Below are 16,110 nucleotides of genomic sequence, written 5' to 3'. Positions count from 1 at the left end.
TCACCTGCGTTTCATGTTGAGCACAAGTTTATTTTTCTCCTCTTCCTGTTTCCTCTCCACCTTCTTCATTTTATAGTCCCACTTGGGCACCTGTAGCTGGTTCTTATTCCGGCTCCTGCAGACTTTGTCAGGTTTGTAGTTGGGATTGGAGGCCTTGCAGAGGCGCACTTTGGGGACGATGAGGCCGGGCCGGACACTGGCTCTGCGGAGTAGGTGCAGAGGGAGCAGGCTGGCTCTTCTCAGGGCCATGGAGGAGGCAGCAGCAGCCACCTCTGTCAGCAGCTGAGGCTGCAGACTGGCCCTGCGGTCCACAGCTCGAGGGATCAGCTGCACCCTGGAGTTCTGGAAGAACCTCTTGTAGTGGTTCAACCGCTCAGGGCCCAGGCTCTTGAGCTCAGCCAGGCGCCTCCTCTTCAGGATCTCCTGTACTGCATAGCGCCTCTTCCCAATGCACGGGGGGCTGCCCGGGCTCACTGTGTGGGCTGCTGTGGCGATGAATGGACTGCAGATACTGGTGGTGGCACGCACCATGTGTTCCAACACTCCATCGTCCACTGGGGATATCTTATTGGTGATGTAGAACTTATAATGGCAGCAGCTGACCAGGCTCAGCACATTCTTCCAACAGGGCTTTGGTTTCTCCGCTTCAGCCACCAGCTCCTGACAAAGACATTTGACAATAAGCTTCATATTGAATCAGTTTAGTTCCATTTGTACTGATAGTCACAAACCTCCAACAAGGGCCACTCCAGAGGGAAGGAGTCACAGAACTGCTCTGCGCAGGGCCGGGCCATCAGCACGTTCATGAAGTTAGCCGTGTCATGTCGTCCGGTGAACAGAGCCCATTCACGAGGGGTCAGGCCACGCCCACCGTCCCGGGCCTGGACATCTGCCCCTGGTAACATTAGGTATAAATTAGGAACTAAACTATGTAAAAGCATCTTTGTTACTCTGTTGTACTGCTTTTGTGTGTAGTTACCTGCCAGCATAAGAGTGCGGACACACTCGGTGCGACCCTGCATGGCTGCTTTCATCAGAGCGGTGAAGCCATGACAGTTCCTTCTCTCGAGGTCCAGACCAGGGAAGTAATTCAGCAAAAAGTTGGTGATGAACGCGTGACCTGAAGAGCACACCACATCAACAAATCAAAGTCATAGAGTCATAGTTGTGTTATGTGTACTAATTAGTGCCCTAAAATGTCCATAGTGAATCCATGAGTCTTGTCATCTATGTGCCCTGCAGTAGTTATTACACTTAATTATTACATCTTCAAAAACAACCAAGCTCTGTCTGCAATATGGTTTAGATTATTTTAAGTATTTATGACAAATAGCATTAGTGCTGCTAGTATCCCTTTATCTTACCAATTACTCCTTTACTCCAAATAAACAAAAAATCTGCATATTTATACTTATATACTTATGTGCAATATCCGTGTTCTACTGGTGCCTCAGATTTTGGTCACACCTGTCGCCAGACCACTCACACCTCTGTCTTGACTCCTGACAGACGATCGATGTTTGTTTTAATGAAGCAGAAAATGAAGAGAAGTCTTAGGCTATTCATCTTCACTCACTCGTTTATCACAGTTAGCGGATAACTGATCAGTGCGTGTCATGCCTGGATATGTGGCATTGATGCTATGAAAAGGGGGATCTTACCTTTGGAAGTAACAGGGAAACTACATTTGGATGGCCTGAATATATTATATTTTATGTGCTTTCATTTAGGTCAATTTGAAAGTGACACTGCAACTTTCCACTCTAAATAGCTCAGTAATTGTTTTGCAAGATTAAATTTTTATTAAGATAAGAAAATCAATCAAAGTCAGACGGCTTTATTTTTCATAAAAAAAATTCCAATTAAACTGTCTGATGCCATTCATCCACGACTAGAATATCTTATAATGTGTCTTAGAATATTCAATGTTTTCTTTTTTCATGTGCACAGTTGTTCTTGAAAATATTATCTTATAGCTTATAACCGCAGCCACAGTAATTATCTTGTTGTTTTATGCTTGAGTTTAGTTTAACTAAAGTATTACTACAGTTATGGTTTTACTAAGCAGAGAACACACACGTTTTATTTACTATGATCTATGTAGAGTCAATACACCAATTCAAAACATGCTCTGTATTCCAGAGGACATGGAAATTACATGTGTCTCTCCAGGAAGACAGACAAACTACATTTGTCTTGGCTAGAGTGTTACTTCAGTTTGTGGGCTTTGCTGTAATATTTTAAAATATTGATATATGCAAATATGGGATATTGGCTGAAAAACATTCATATGGGAACGTCCTTAAAAATTCAGTTGTATTCTAATACAGCGGCAAGAATGAACCTAATCTTAATTATATATTGCCCTGGACACTTCTGGATGTAGATCAATGCATTTTTTCTCCCTCCAGGTGGACTGTGGGTCAGCAGGTCGAGGGGAGTTACCTGCTTGTGCTGCAGTGATGAGTGCCGTGTTGCCCTCGTTGTCCTGCCAGTTTACATCCACGTACGGGCACTGGGACAGGGCCATCACGACATCAATGTAACCATGGTAACATGCTGCAATAAGGCCACTCTGTAACACAGGAGAAATTAAGGTGAAATTTCCTTATGTGCAACACAATGAAATTTAGTTAAATGTGACCCTCTCCCAAGTATTATTCCATGTTGAGGAGAAGGCATTGCAAATGTTTAATATCCCATGAAACAATTCATAACCTTTCAAGTCTTCAAGTCTTAACTATATCTTAAAGTTGACCTATAGTTCTTGGATAAAAGCTATTGCCATTTGACAGAATCTGATAATGATAAAGAATCTTTCACAGTTTTTAGTTACTATTGTTGATGTCAAATTGTTTAAAGAAAAATCCAAATTTCAAACTACACCTAATTAATTAAAAATGTGGTTCTTAAGAAACTAATTATTTAAATCTGGTTCAGTTTAGTATAACATCAGCATTTTGTATTTTCCTTTGGCTTTTAGCTGAGTTGTCTTTAAACGCTGAGCCCTGAAGACATGCTGTTTTGTGTAGCTGTTGATACTGACCATCTGCTGCTCAGGTCTTAACTAAACGCGCTGAGTCTCCTTTAAGATTTAACCTTTGTCATCATGACCTTCACCTAGAAAGCTCTCCTGAAACAACTCACATGACAGTTTTTTGATTATGGTAAATTAACAAGTTATTAGCTGTAGTTAATTACTGACAAACACTTTTTAATCTTTATCTTTAGAAATTATGTACTGGTCTCATGAAAAGTAGTTGTTTTTAACACTCAAAGTTGCTATACTCTACAATATCATTCATTGACACCTGCCCACTATTGGTGACAAGCTTGCCCCCGGGACTGACAGAAATGCAGCTCAGTGGGAACCAATCTGTGCCATCAGTTAGACAACATTTGTTCTTAAGTTACTAGTCTATCTTGCATTTATTAAATTACAGTTATTTTTATTGCTTATAAAAAAAAACCAAAAAAAACATTCATTTTAACTGTGAGTGGGGTCGCCTCTACATAGATCCTATTACATGGCCTGCTTGGAGATGGCCAGTTTTACTGCTATACTGTGGATGGAAAAAGCAGGTGACTAGAAACATTACATAATGCTCCTTTAACTACACTATGCTTACACATGACATCATATAAATATTGTACCATGACTGACACATATGTTTCACACTGATACATACTCTCCTGTTCTTGTCTGTCTCCACCACTTCCTCCTCAGTCACCCCTTGGCGGATCATAATCTTGACAATGATGGAGTTGTTGTTACAGCAGGCCTTATAGAAGGAGATAGGCTCGGGGCTATCTGGACTCGGGGTTCGCTCCAACCCTGTCCCATCTGCACACTCTGGGGGGTAGAAGGAATCATCTGACGCAATACTCCGAGTGTCTGTGTGGTCTGGCAGCGATTCAAAGTCCAGTTCTTCAAACTCCTGGTAGATATCATCCTCATCCTCCCAGTAGTTACGAGTATATGAAACTTCGAATGTGATATTTTCATCCTCGGCTGCCACTTCAGACTCTCCCTCTTCGTCAATCGTGGTGATGGACATGACAGGCAAATCCATGGCTGATTTATTATTGGGAAAATCCCCCATGCCCCCTCCTTTAGCAAACCCATTCTCTCGAACCTTTAACTCATCAATTTGGTTGACTGTTAACACCATTTACTCACTATCACAGCAATTGTGCAGAGAGTAAGAAATACCTGAGTTGCCAGGTTGACTAATAATTAAGATATTTAAATGTTTACATTGGACAAAAGACTACCCACATCAAACTTGGCAATATTTACAAATTCACCTCCAAGGCACAAAGGTCATCAGAGGTCACACGGGTTGACTGAAGATGATGGCATTTATAATAACAGTACTAATAACAATAGTAATAAGTATTGGTACCTACTATTTCTTTACTAAATTTCTATTTTATACTGTTCTGTTTGATTATCAAAAGAGTTTAACCCCACAAAATGGCGTTGTTTAATAATTCCAAAGGCTTGATGATTCCCGATGATTGGCAGCAGATAAATAGTAAATTATTCCATCCTTTTGGGAGCTGTTGATGTATTAAAAAGTTTTATTCCCACAAAATGTGGCATTACTGATAATTACCAAATCTTGAGAGTTTGCCAAACCTTAGCATCCAAAGATTAAAAAAAACTTCTGACTTCTGAAAATGCGTTGTCCTGGTTGGAAATAGTTGCTTTGTTGAACAGTTAATCCAGTGCTTCCCTGGGGAGATGCAGTGCAGCAATGGGATGAACGGCATGCTCCTGGCCTGACTCATGTTAATCTCTTTAGTCACTGTCTTTATGAGTTTATTCCCCAATCCCAAAGTCCCAACGCTTATAGATAAATGTTTTTATTTGTAAACTAATGCCCCACATAGTAACCATTTACAGTTGATACATAACATTTTTACTAAGATATTTCTAATGGACATGTGTTTGTTGTTCATTAATGATTTAATGTCATTAGTGCTGGTTCAAAGCCAGCCTGACACCACCTCTTAAGGAGTGGTCTGCACTTAACTTCAGTGGCTCAAAATGGATGTCCTACTGCTTAGGGTTGTCCTTGAAAGGCATGACCACCATCATCCAAGAGTGACCTTAAATATAATATGTTATAACAGAAGATGAATGGTAATTTATACCAGGAACAATTAATCTACGATATTAGTTATTTTACACTATTAATTTACTTTTGATTGAGATTGAGTACTTACTAAATAATACATTCTTATGAAATTGCTACATTTTCATAGAGGTCATGATAATTACTCAATTGTATGTGGATCTAGATCCCATAGACCCAGAACATTTCATTAGGTTATTTACCTTTTTGAAATACATACACCTTAACTATAACATTTGAGTCATATGCACTGGATCTTTACAGTTGCATTTCATGTGGACCAATGTTATTGTCATATTTCCCATTAGTGTTATGTTATCTACTATCTGTCTTAGTAGTTAAAACAGATGGCAACTACACAAGCAGCTATACAGTTCAGTCATTTTAAAGCAATTGTTTTGTTTATATTTTGAGTTGTTCTCCTTTCATTTGCATACAGGACGTTAGGCTGCCCTATTCTAGCAGAGTTAATTGGATTCAGCACAAATATCCCACTGTCCTGTTTCCAAGAGCCAGGCCTCATTGCTGTTCCAATTATCCCGAACCAGACTGCCCAAAATAACCCTCTGCATCATATCAAGAAAAACGGATCTTAGGAAGCAATCACCACTTAAACTAGTATTTCCATTCTCTTTATAAATATTAGATTCATGAACAATGGAGTAACGATGCATGAGCAACATTAAAGCAAAAGTTTTGAAAATTGTCCAAATTAAATAATTATTTTCCTAAAGTTGGTTGGCACCTGTTGCAGAATAAATTAAGATGTATAAAGAGAGGCAGGGCACTGGATGCACAATTTCCCTTTCACCACTGAAGAATGTAATTAAGTACATTTATTTTTAGTATCTTATAAAGTCCCAGAAAAAGCAACAACACAGAAAGTTTAAGTCACAACTATTTAATAATGTTCCATTTAACAGACCCACACAATGTAAGTTCACACTTTTGTGTTACAGTACATGCCACTGCGTTCTGTACATATAAAAATAGAAATTATTTGCCTCTATAAATTGGAATACAAGACCAAGATTTTGAAGTGTACAGCTTAATTTAACAAAAAGACTAAAAAGGACACTTCGATAGCATGAAATGTAAAATGTGATCATTCCACACAATAGTACAGCTGCCTGCACTATAATCTACAATGCATATATCCACATTTGTCAAACTGCTTTTTCATTCCATTCAGTGTCAAAACTAAAATGTCTTTTTCTTTTTGCAGAATCCCCACAGGTTAATACTGACAGATTTGTGTCAAAGTAAAATGATAAAAATTCAACTTGACAGATATCTACAGTAGATCTGAAATGATTGTTACCAGTGAAATAAAGTGCACAATCATTGCATCAAATGGCAATGGTAATGGAACATTTTGGAGAAATTTAAAATGTGTTAGTTGTGTTTTTTCCTGGCATTCAATATAATTTGTGGCACCTGACAAAGATGTTTTGGTGAAGCTGTGTACAGACATCCAGGGGCAACATGCTAAGTTTTTGCAACTTAATTTGTACACAATTTTACATCCATTACTTAACTAATATTACAGCCTCAAGTACAGCAAAAAACATCTCAAAACCTAATTATTGCACTTTAAGGTTGTTTTTGGAGTGTAGAGGCCATACAGAGATGGGGAGCCAGTGCACAGACTTCTGCATTGTAAAACAAAGCAGGTTTAAAGCTAGAGGGAATGGAGGAGGGGCTTAGGGTGAACATGCCAATCAAAGGCAGTTGCTATGGTATTTTTGTTGAACATACGGTGCACACAACACGTCTACAACAAGTGGGACGTCCAAACTGGTTGCTGAAGTGTTTCAATATTTTTACACAAGTGAAAGCAAACATGACCACAGCTTTACAATCTGTTGATGTATTTGTGGTGTATTTCAGTTTTCTTTGCAGTTAAGTGAATGAAAGACCACTGGAGGTCAACAAGTAACATTTTACTTTTCTTAAGTTAAATAATTTCACAGCTCATGGCAGAAATGTAACACATCTATTAAAAACAACTTAAATAAAATAAATCCTGTCGCTACATAAAATAATTCCCTCCTTTTCTCTGACAGTCTTGGTTTAATTAAGTCATTTGAAATGCTTGGCAGAACCACAAATTCAAATGTGACAAATTCCCACAAAGCAGGCATCTCAAACTGGCTCATTAGGAAACAGCTATCTGAAATCTGCTCCAACACAATGGAAATGGGGGACCATATGAGGTAAAAGCACAGAGCCAACTAAAAGTTTTTAAGAGAATTAAAACCAGAAAAGTGAATGTGTTTTTAAGTGTTTGACCTGAAAATAAATCATGTTTCAGTCTTCTGTCTCAGCTTATTATGTGGTTGTAGTTGCAAGTTAAGAGAAAGGATCAGAAATGCATTACGATTTACAGCAGTCCAGTTCCTCCCATTGTTGAGTGTTTTTTTAAGAGGTGCTATAGGATGCACTGGTGCTCCTACGTTCATAGTTAACTAACCGCTGTCCAACCAGGTATCTGCAAGAGACAAAACATCAATCATACTATAATAATACCAGTAAATCAATAACCAAAAAATAATCATGAATTAATAACTGAAATATCTGAAATGGGAATGTGTTACTAACTTGTCATTTTTAATGTGCTCGTAGAGTCTTTTGAACTGGCGGATCTGGAAGGACAGAATAGCCAATAGTATGACGACCATTAGCAGAAATGGATAGATTCTCCTCTCCACCAGTGTCTGCATTTCAGTCTGCACGGCTGCAAAGAGACAAAATATATATCTATATATTTTTGACACAGCATTTATGAGATGCATTTACAGGGGTGATGTCTAAATATGGCATTGGGATAATATGAAAATACAGACATAAAAGCCTATGCTGTTTTTGTGGCCACCAACTTTTACAAACTTTTTTTTTCTATAAAATAATGGCAATAGCTATAAGAGACATTGGGACTTTTTCTTACTTTTTCCATCACACTCCTGAAGTTCTTGTGAATGTGTGTCAGTCTGACTTACCCAGTAGCGGTGTGACTCCTTTAGAGACTGTATATGGCACACATAAAGACAGCAGCAGCACACAGATGACTGGAGCAGCAAGTCTCCTCACAATATAAAGCAGGTCAATGTTACGGATACCATTAGCATAGACCTACAGCACAAAAAAGATTTTTTCAGAAATCTATTTTACTACTGCTTAGCTAAGCTTTTTGGTTCTTATTACATAAGGAACAACAGGGAAGAGACAATATCTCGTGCTAAAAGAACTCAAAAGGTTAATTTGCCATAAAATTGTGTGCATATGAGGGATCTTGTGATATTTTTCCTCGTGTATCTTTTGAGAAGCAGTACTGTAGTACAGTACTAAAGTTCTGCAAAGAAATTGTGAGGCTAAATACGTGAACTGAATTGCACCATTTTCTTGTTCTCAGACTGTGTATTGTGTTTCGCCCTGTGAAAATTGAGTTTCATACCATCTCCAAGAACCATGAATTATCCATTAATTACAGCTTTTTATTGTTTTGCTATTTAAATGTTCATATGTGCATTTTAATTTCTTTTGATTATTATACTGTGAACACATTGTGGATGGTTTGCAAGGCTACTGTAATAAAACTTACACCTCAAAAGTGGTGCATTTTCACTTGTTCGCATATACAGAAAAAAGTGTCTGAATTTAATGAAAAACACTTTATAAACAAAATGTAATATTAGTACTAACAGACACAGTGAAAGAACTAGAAAGGCTGCAAACCACAAACTGTGACGCTTTTAAAAAGCATGATATAAATAGACAACAGACATTATGATTGCTTAAAGGTTGATGTAACTGACCTGTTCAATGACTGTTTTGAGCCACCATTGCGGGCCCATTAGTGTTATTGCTGCTATAATTTTAGCGTGGAGCACACCCAAAGCCCAGTCCTGCCACAAAGAGAGACATATTAGAGACATTTCTTGTGCTGAACACAACAAGGATTAAGAGTCTAGACGTACTTAAAATAACATGCCTTACCTGCCAGGGGTAAAACAGAGGCGTCTGGTCCAGTGGGACTCGGAGAGGAGCCACAATGACCAGCTCGAACAGCAGACCCAGGAGCAAAGGGATGACACCAGCCAACAGCACCGCCACCACCATCGTCTTCACAATCTGTGCAGGGTAAAAGTATAAGTCAGCAGGGAATAGGTGCGAGTAGATTAGTGCCAGACTCATGGTATAGCACAATGGCATTCATTTCTTCAATGAAAATGCTCAGACTGCCCAGACAAGGGTTTTGTACATTATTGTCTTGTTATAAAAGACACATAACAGTATTTTTTTTTTTTAGTTAAATTGGCTGAATCATGGTCTGTATTGTTCCCATTAAACACATCTGGAGCTAAACCTTCACTTACAAATTATGAGACTTTAAGCTGCACTATGTACATTTTTACAGAGGGTCAGAAATCTATTCTCCATGGAGATGTTTTGACTGAAATGTTCCATAAAATTGAATAAAATGCCCATTCTTGCATATATGAAAGACGATACATTTACCCTACTGGAGACTAGCATGGGACAGACCCTCCACTAATGTAACTTTACATATTTCTTATTTTTTGCACTTTATTGCCAATATATACCTAATGTAACAGAGTCAACATTATTTATTTCATTTTAGACCATAAAATCTGCATAACTGTATCTAGTCCACCTACCATGACGGTCCACTCATGCACTTTGAGCATGATGACAGTTCGTCCCTGAGGCATCCAGGACAACAACATGGTAGCAGCTCGGATGGAAAGCCAGCACACGTACAGACCACTGGCTGCTGTGTAGAGCTCATGGACCACAGCTCCGCCCATCCAGAAAGACATCAGCCAACGACCAGCGGAGACTGAGGAGAGAAGGTAGAGATCAGTGTGTGTCTCGTATAAAAACAACAATACAACAACTTTCAATAATGTATCTTGTAACTATACATTAGTTAAGTTATAAGATACATTATTGTATGTTATTACTAACAAAGAAATTTAAACAAAATAATCGATTATAATAAGATGATGGTTGGGACTCTTACCTGGCAGAGTGAGACAGATGAGACTGGCCATTAACAAAGTCACACACATAAAGATAACCAACAACGTGATCTGCAAAATTCATAGCGGAATGTATTTTAATATTTTGAACAACAGAGAAAGAATTATAGTCAATTAATACACACGATTTAATTACCTTCAAAGGGAAGTTCATGGGTCGGATGTATGGCTGAAACCCAACAGGACCACCCTGCTGTAAAATAGCCTGATGAGCAGCATGAAGCCCCTCCCCCAAGCCAAGTATCCTGTTGTTGTTATGACGACCAGGTGGGTTGTTGTTATTGTTGTTATTGGGCTGGTTCTCCTCCTCTTCAAAATCTCCAAGCAGGTATGAATGGAGATCTCTGTGTGTGTGTATACAAAAGAAGGGATTTGTTACAACCACTTTATAGTATACGATTAGTATACACATATACTTCTCATCCATCTTAACTACAAAATTCAGTAGTGCAGTAACACATTAGACCAGCCGTGGTGATAAAATAATTAGGCGCAAACACCCAACCAATTAATTATTTTACCATGATGATTTAAGATTATGACTTAAAAAAAGGTTTACATTATGATGGGATCATTATTTCAACCTGAACACCATAAACCTAAACCATTTAAATAAAATACAATATCTTCATGATATTAGTAAATGTTTAAACATTATACAGTGTAAGAACCATGCATTTTGTTTCTTCTAAAATAGAAAGGAATGGAAAAGGTTAACCCAGCGTACAGCACATATCCAACAGTAAAGGTCCAGGCGTGGACAAGGCGTTTGAGCCACTGTCGAGTGTGTCCCTGCTCCAGTAACGCAGGGAGAACCACTTGAAGCAGCAGCAGCTCCAATGACAGCTCACTGACAGGGGCATCACTGCAGAGACATGTGGGCCTGGTGAGATCATTCATGGAGGTACAGGGTAATAGAGTAATCATCAGTGCCTACCTGTACAGCATGACATTGTAGGGAAGGAAGGTAGGAAAGAGTAGTTTGATTATCCTGATAGGGAGCCAGAGCATCAGCAGGACTATAGAGCCAAACACCACCTTAAATATAAAAGAGATTCATTACAGTATATTACTTTCTCAAATATATTACTTTCACAAATAAAGTAAAGTACCAACCACAGATAGAATGAACCTCCGCAGGTGCCTGTAAATGGGAAGGTGAATCATCTCTTGCACTGGGTTAAAATCTGGGTCATTCAGATTTCTCAGGAACCACAGCACACCGGGTCGGAGCACCTGTAAAGCAAGTGTCATAGTCAAGGTGGGTTTTTGTTTTAATGAGAAAAGCAAGCAAAATATTTTGAACTGAATGCTACTGTACTTCTCTGAGAAGAAGGATAAATGATGCAAAGTAGAAAACATAGACCATTCCAACCAACCAATGGAGGAACAGAGTGGTTCCAGGCGCAGAGTCAAAACTTTGCTCTCTGTCTTTGAGTGTAGCATCAAACATCTCCTGCAGGTTTGAAATTTGAGGTATTTAATTTATATCTAATGATTAATATAATTAAATGCACAATAATACATGGTCAATAGTCTAACCAATGAGCAGATGTCAAGCCACCAACCACAGATCAGAGGGAACAAGCCAATTTCCATCACAACAAGGAGTGAAACCTGAAATTAATAAAAACATACAAATTGTGTTTTGATTGGTTATAAAATGATAGCATTTTTGTCCAATGTTGTACCTTGACAACAATATAGCAGACTCCCAGTAGACGCCTGGATCGCTGGAACTTTACCAAAGAAGCAAATGCCTGAAGGGTGGAGAGTTAAGGACTAAATCATGCTCACATTCCTCATTACATTAGAGTCAAGTTGAGAAACTAAAGCACAGAGCAGGCCAAATAGTTGTATTTTGAAGGATACATGAAACACTATTAAAGCTCCAGCAAGTAAGATGTAGCCCAGTATTGTGGTAATTAACCCTTCAAAGTGTGATGCTTCGATCTGAAATAAAGACATTAACTATTATTGACTTGTGGTTTAAAATTAACACATTTTATCACCCATACTTACATATTCTTCAAACCCTAATCCCACCACTGAGAAATGGCCAATATGGTAAGGGCAAAATGCTGGATAAGGATAAAAAGAACACAAATATTAACACATTTTGAGAGTAAAAAATATGTAATATTATTCCACCAAATGTAGTGATTTTCCAACATACCAAACACCAGAATGAAAAGTGTGTTGAGAGAAACCACCCAGAAGACATGCTCCTACAAACAGTAATATCAATTAGAACTGAAAACCTTGTATGTGAAGGAGAATATAAGTGGTCTTTCTTTAAATTTACCAGGAAAACAAGGGACCCATCCAGGCCCAGCATCTATAAGGCAAATATAACGGTACATAATTAATCAATGCAATGTCTGGTTTCACCAGGGCATTGCAAAGACTTACCCTTTCCCAAGTAAGTTCCTCAGCAGCACGATCCCATTCCAATGCATTCCAGTTCAAATCTTCTGTAAATAAGAAACACAAAGGTGAATATAAAAAAATAAAAAAATAAATAACCATTGCTTAAGACTAGACATAAATATCTAAATATACCCAAAGGTTAGACAGTATCAGTTTTTGATTCAAACTTCGTGAGGCTGCCACATAAATAGTAAAGAACAATGAAAATCTCTCAATACAGTGGTCCCTCGCTATATCTCGGTTCACCTTTTGCAGTCTCATTGTTTTGTGGATTTTTTTAGTGCAATTTTGCATTTGCATTGCTTTTTTACAGTGTATGAACATGCATTGTGCTACTGATTACCCAATATTTCAATATCAATATGTAAGCAATATTTGTGAATCAGTACTTCATGATGCGTGGTTAGCGTTTTAGGATTATCCTAAAAAAAAAAAAAAGATAGAAAGCTGACCTTGTCCTGCATTATTGGCGTCTGCGGCCTCCTCCTCCCTGACCTCCTCGTCTTCATCATCGTCTTCTTCACCATCATCATCCTCACCATCATCATCCTCAAGCTCAGCCTCATCTCCATGGTGACCTGCTTCATGTTGGTCAACCGCTGCTGCCGGATTGGCAGGGTTCTGGCCTTCTGCAGCATCAGCACCAACAGGAACGTTCTCTGCACCATTCCCTCCAGGATCCTGACAAAGTATTCAAGATTAAATACAGTCAGGCAATACAAATATTTAGGCAAGGCAAGTTTATTTGTACAGCACAATTTGTACACAAAGTAATTCAAAGTGCTTTATAGAATAAGAAAGACATTAAAATCACATGTAATCACGAATAATCATCATAAAATTAACATTAAAACAGAAGAACAGAAGAGTGCAGGATAAAACCCTTAGTAGTAGGGATATCAAGATAAACATACACATTTCAATTAACCTCACAATTATAATTTACTGTGATGATATTGAGAGGCTTATTCATTCTCTACATATTACCTGGCTGAACTATTTATGTTATTATTTTTATCCTGTTTCAAAAGACATGTTAAGTGTTTATTACTTGTCATTTTCAGATTGGCTGCACTGAGAAGTAGAATTTTGATCCATAATATTATTAGGATTTTTTTTTTACAATTTAGCCAATATTGTTGTATCCTGTAATAATAATTCTTAGATTACCTCATTGGCTGCAGCCGGGCCATGTGGCGGGTTTGGTACCAGGGGGACTGGGTTTTGTTCCAACCACTGAGGGGCCCCACCATGCACTATTTGTTCTCTGAGCCACACAAGGCTAATGAAGGCGCATAGTGTACACGTGACCACAAAACAACCTTGGAGACAATCAGCAAGCAGGTTCTGTCTGTGAAGAGGAAAGAAATAGAAGTAAGAATTATACATGTTATATAGTGTATTTTATTGTAAATCCAAGCTACTGTGATCAAGTCATTAACTAATCAATCAATTTTGTCTCTGTCTATCACAAGACAACCGATACATGTAGGTGCGAAGAAGACTCTAATTATGTATGTAGTGTGACAGACTGAGGACAGTGGTGATCAATACTTACGTAGATAGCATATCTAATGGTAGAGTAAGGAGAGAGCTCACGGAGCCAGTAAATAAACATTTGTAAATACGACCTGTGAAGGAGACAAACATCAGTTTTCTTAGCATGACTTCAAGATGCTTGGATTTAAGATAACTACAGGATTCATTGACGTTTGTGAATTGTTGTAATAATACATTTAAAGTCAATAAGAGAATGGTATGACTCACATGCTGTAAGAGGCACCACTCCAAGCCAAGCAAAGGCTACCAGTGTGTAGTGAAACCAGTATCTGATGGCTGTCCCAATACTTGTGACCAGCCCTGCAAAAATGTCCTGGACAGGCAAACGGGACGGCATGTCTGGAGAATAGACTGAAAAAAGGAAAAAAAAGTCATTAGCTTCAATGTTGTGTGAGAATTACAATATGAAGATAGTTAGAAACATGGAATGAAAGAAAAAAAAACATACTTGGTGTAAATGCAAACCGGTGTTTACATAGTTCACAGTATTCTTTTCTGCTGTGTTTCAACCACTGGAGCAGACTGCAAAAACACACACAGGCAGTTTGTTTTTTGTTTTTTTGTTTGTTTGTTTGTTTCTTTGTTTGTTTGTTTTTATCTTTTAACCTTGTCTGACTTACACATGTTAGAAAACCAGTACATACCATTCTTGATGAATGAATTTGATGCTTCCAGTGCAGACACAAGGATGGTAAAGAGGCTTGTCCTGGGTCCCCTCTGACCGACAAACCCGACAAATATCTGCTGTTAAAATCATATTGAGAGCAAATTTCTGTAACTGGTGAATAAGTAATAACACAATTACTGTGACACATTCCACTTTGTCCCTTTATGCTCTGTCAAATGACCATAAATTAAATGGATGTTGTAGCCTACTTGTAACATTGTAACGTGGTTTGTGTAGAATGAGAATGTCTGTTCAGCTGCAGAGGAGCATGTCACAGTCACACAGTAGGACAAACTGTAATCCTTGGATTACCTGTGTCACTCTACGACCAAAATAAAACGACTATAATAAGGCCAAGATGCAGACGCAGAAGATAGGACACCAGTGGATTGTGTAGGTTATGTTCTGAATGGACCGAGTATCTGTAATTCATGTTACTAACTTGTGTGCGATACGTTATATTGACATTTTAAGTGCTACTGAGGCGTTATTGCACTTACACGTGAAATGTATAGCTCCGTAAAACAGTAAAGTTATAAGTGTTAAATGGGTGTGCCTCTCATCTCAAAGAGATCTTTGGCAGAAAACTTAAAAAAGACTATTATAAATCTGTTTCCAAATATACAAATATTAATAACATGTACAGAATACAATGGCAACAAGTGTCAAAATAGATAATAGGGGAGCACAACGACAAAGTTGACGCTAGTTACATGTGTACACAAGGAAAACCATGGCAAACATCCTCATGTTATGTTATGAACAAAAGCCATAACAGACGGGGAGGCCAGCTAGCCCGCTAAAGCTAATTGGCTAGCGGTCCTTTTAAACTAGCGGTGCATTGCAATAATTTATCTAAAACTCAAATTGATCGTAGACACACATGATCTTTGGAAAATATATCCTATCTTTGGTTTACTCTACAATACACTATATAGTATGACACGATAAAATGCATAACATGGCACCACGAAATCAAGTTTAAACATTTTACCTTCCTCAGCGGTATCCATCTTGCCACTGCAGACAGACTCCACTAGGGTTTGCTCAGTCAGCTGGAAATGCTGTAGGTTTTGGCTATCTATACAAACGCATGCCCCTGTCTGTGTGCCCGAGTTTTGTATACGATCATCAAAATATCACCGAATATTCTCTGAGTAGCACGTTTACTCCATATAACAGCGCTGCAGCTAGCGGAAAGCGCACAGGCTACTCAATGCACGATGCTTTCTCCGATCACTAGATGGCG

General features: G+C 38.4%; 2 protein-coding genes across 3 annotated transcripts; both read right to left on the bottom strand.

Annotated features, from left to right (window-relative positions):
* On the bottom strand, positions 1–4,172 carry ankrd33bb (ankyrin repeat domain 33Bb). The gene is made up of 5 exons (XM_033982188.2): positions 3,690–4,172; positions 2,446–2,575; positions 980–1,120; positions 732–895; positions 1–660 (listed from the first exon to the last, which is right to left on the bottom strand). The coding sequence occupies exons 1-5, from the start codon at positions 4,170–4,172 to the stop codon at positions 1–3; spliced, it is 1,578 nt and encodes a 525-aa protein (XP_033838079.1).
* Positions 4,173–6,026: 1,854 nt separating this feature from the next.
* On the bottom strand, positions 6,027–16,102 carry LOC117384984 (E3 ubiquitin-protein ligase MARCHF6-like). 2 transcript variants are annotated; one of them, XM_033982184.2, is made up of 26 exons: positions 15,856–16,102; positions 14,839–14,938; positions 14,643–14,716; positions 14,402–14,545; positions 14,193–14,265; positions 13,805–13,985; positions 13,087–13,315; positions 12,617–12,678; positions 12,510–12,542; positions 12,381–12,432; positions 12,227–12,285; positions 12,077–12,157; positions 11,896–11,964; positions 11,747–11,821; positions 11,526–11,660; positions 11,321–11,440; positions 11,142–11,242; positions 10,932–11,069; positions 10,341–10,548; positions 10,186–10,255; positions 9,821–10,002; positions 9,138–9,272; positions 8,957–9,046; positions 8,141–8,273; positions 7,743–7,878; positions 6,027–7,632 (listed from the first exon to the last, which is right to left on the bottom strand). In XM_033982184.2, exons 1-26 carry the CDS (start codon positions 15,872–15,874, stop codon positions 7,563–7,565), a joined length of 2,769 nt encoding a protein of 922 aa, XP_033838075.1. In that variant the 5' UTR covers positions 15,875–16,102; the 3' UTR covers positions 6,027–7,562. The 2 variants fall into 2 exon arrangements, with proteins under 2 accessions (XP_033838075.1, XP_033838077.1); XM_033982186.2 differs by having other exon boundaries at positions 14,839–14,935; positions 15,856–16,087.
* Between the last annotated feature and the right edge of the window lie 8 nt (positions 16,103–16,110).

The sequence above is a fragment of the Periophthalmus magnuspinnatus genome, chromosome 17 (assembly GCF_009829125.3).
Source record: "Periophthalmus magnuspinnatus isolate fPerMag1 chromosome 17, fPerMag1.2.pri, whole genome shotgun sequence".
Lineage (NCBI taxonomy): Eukaryota > Metazoa > Chordata > Actinopteri > Gobiiformes > Gobiidae > Periophthalmus > Periophthalmus magnuspinnatus.
This window is presented reverse-complemented; position numbering and strand designations above follow the sequence as displayed.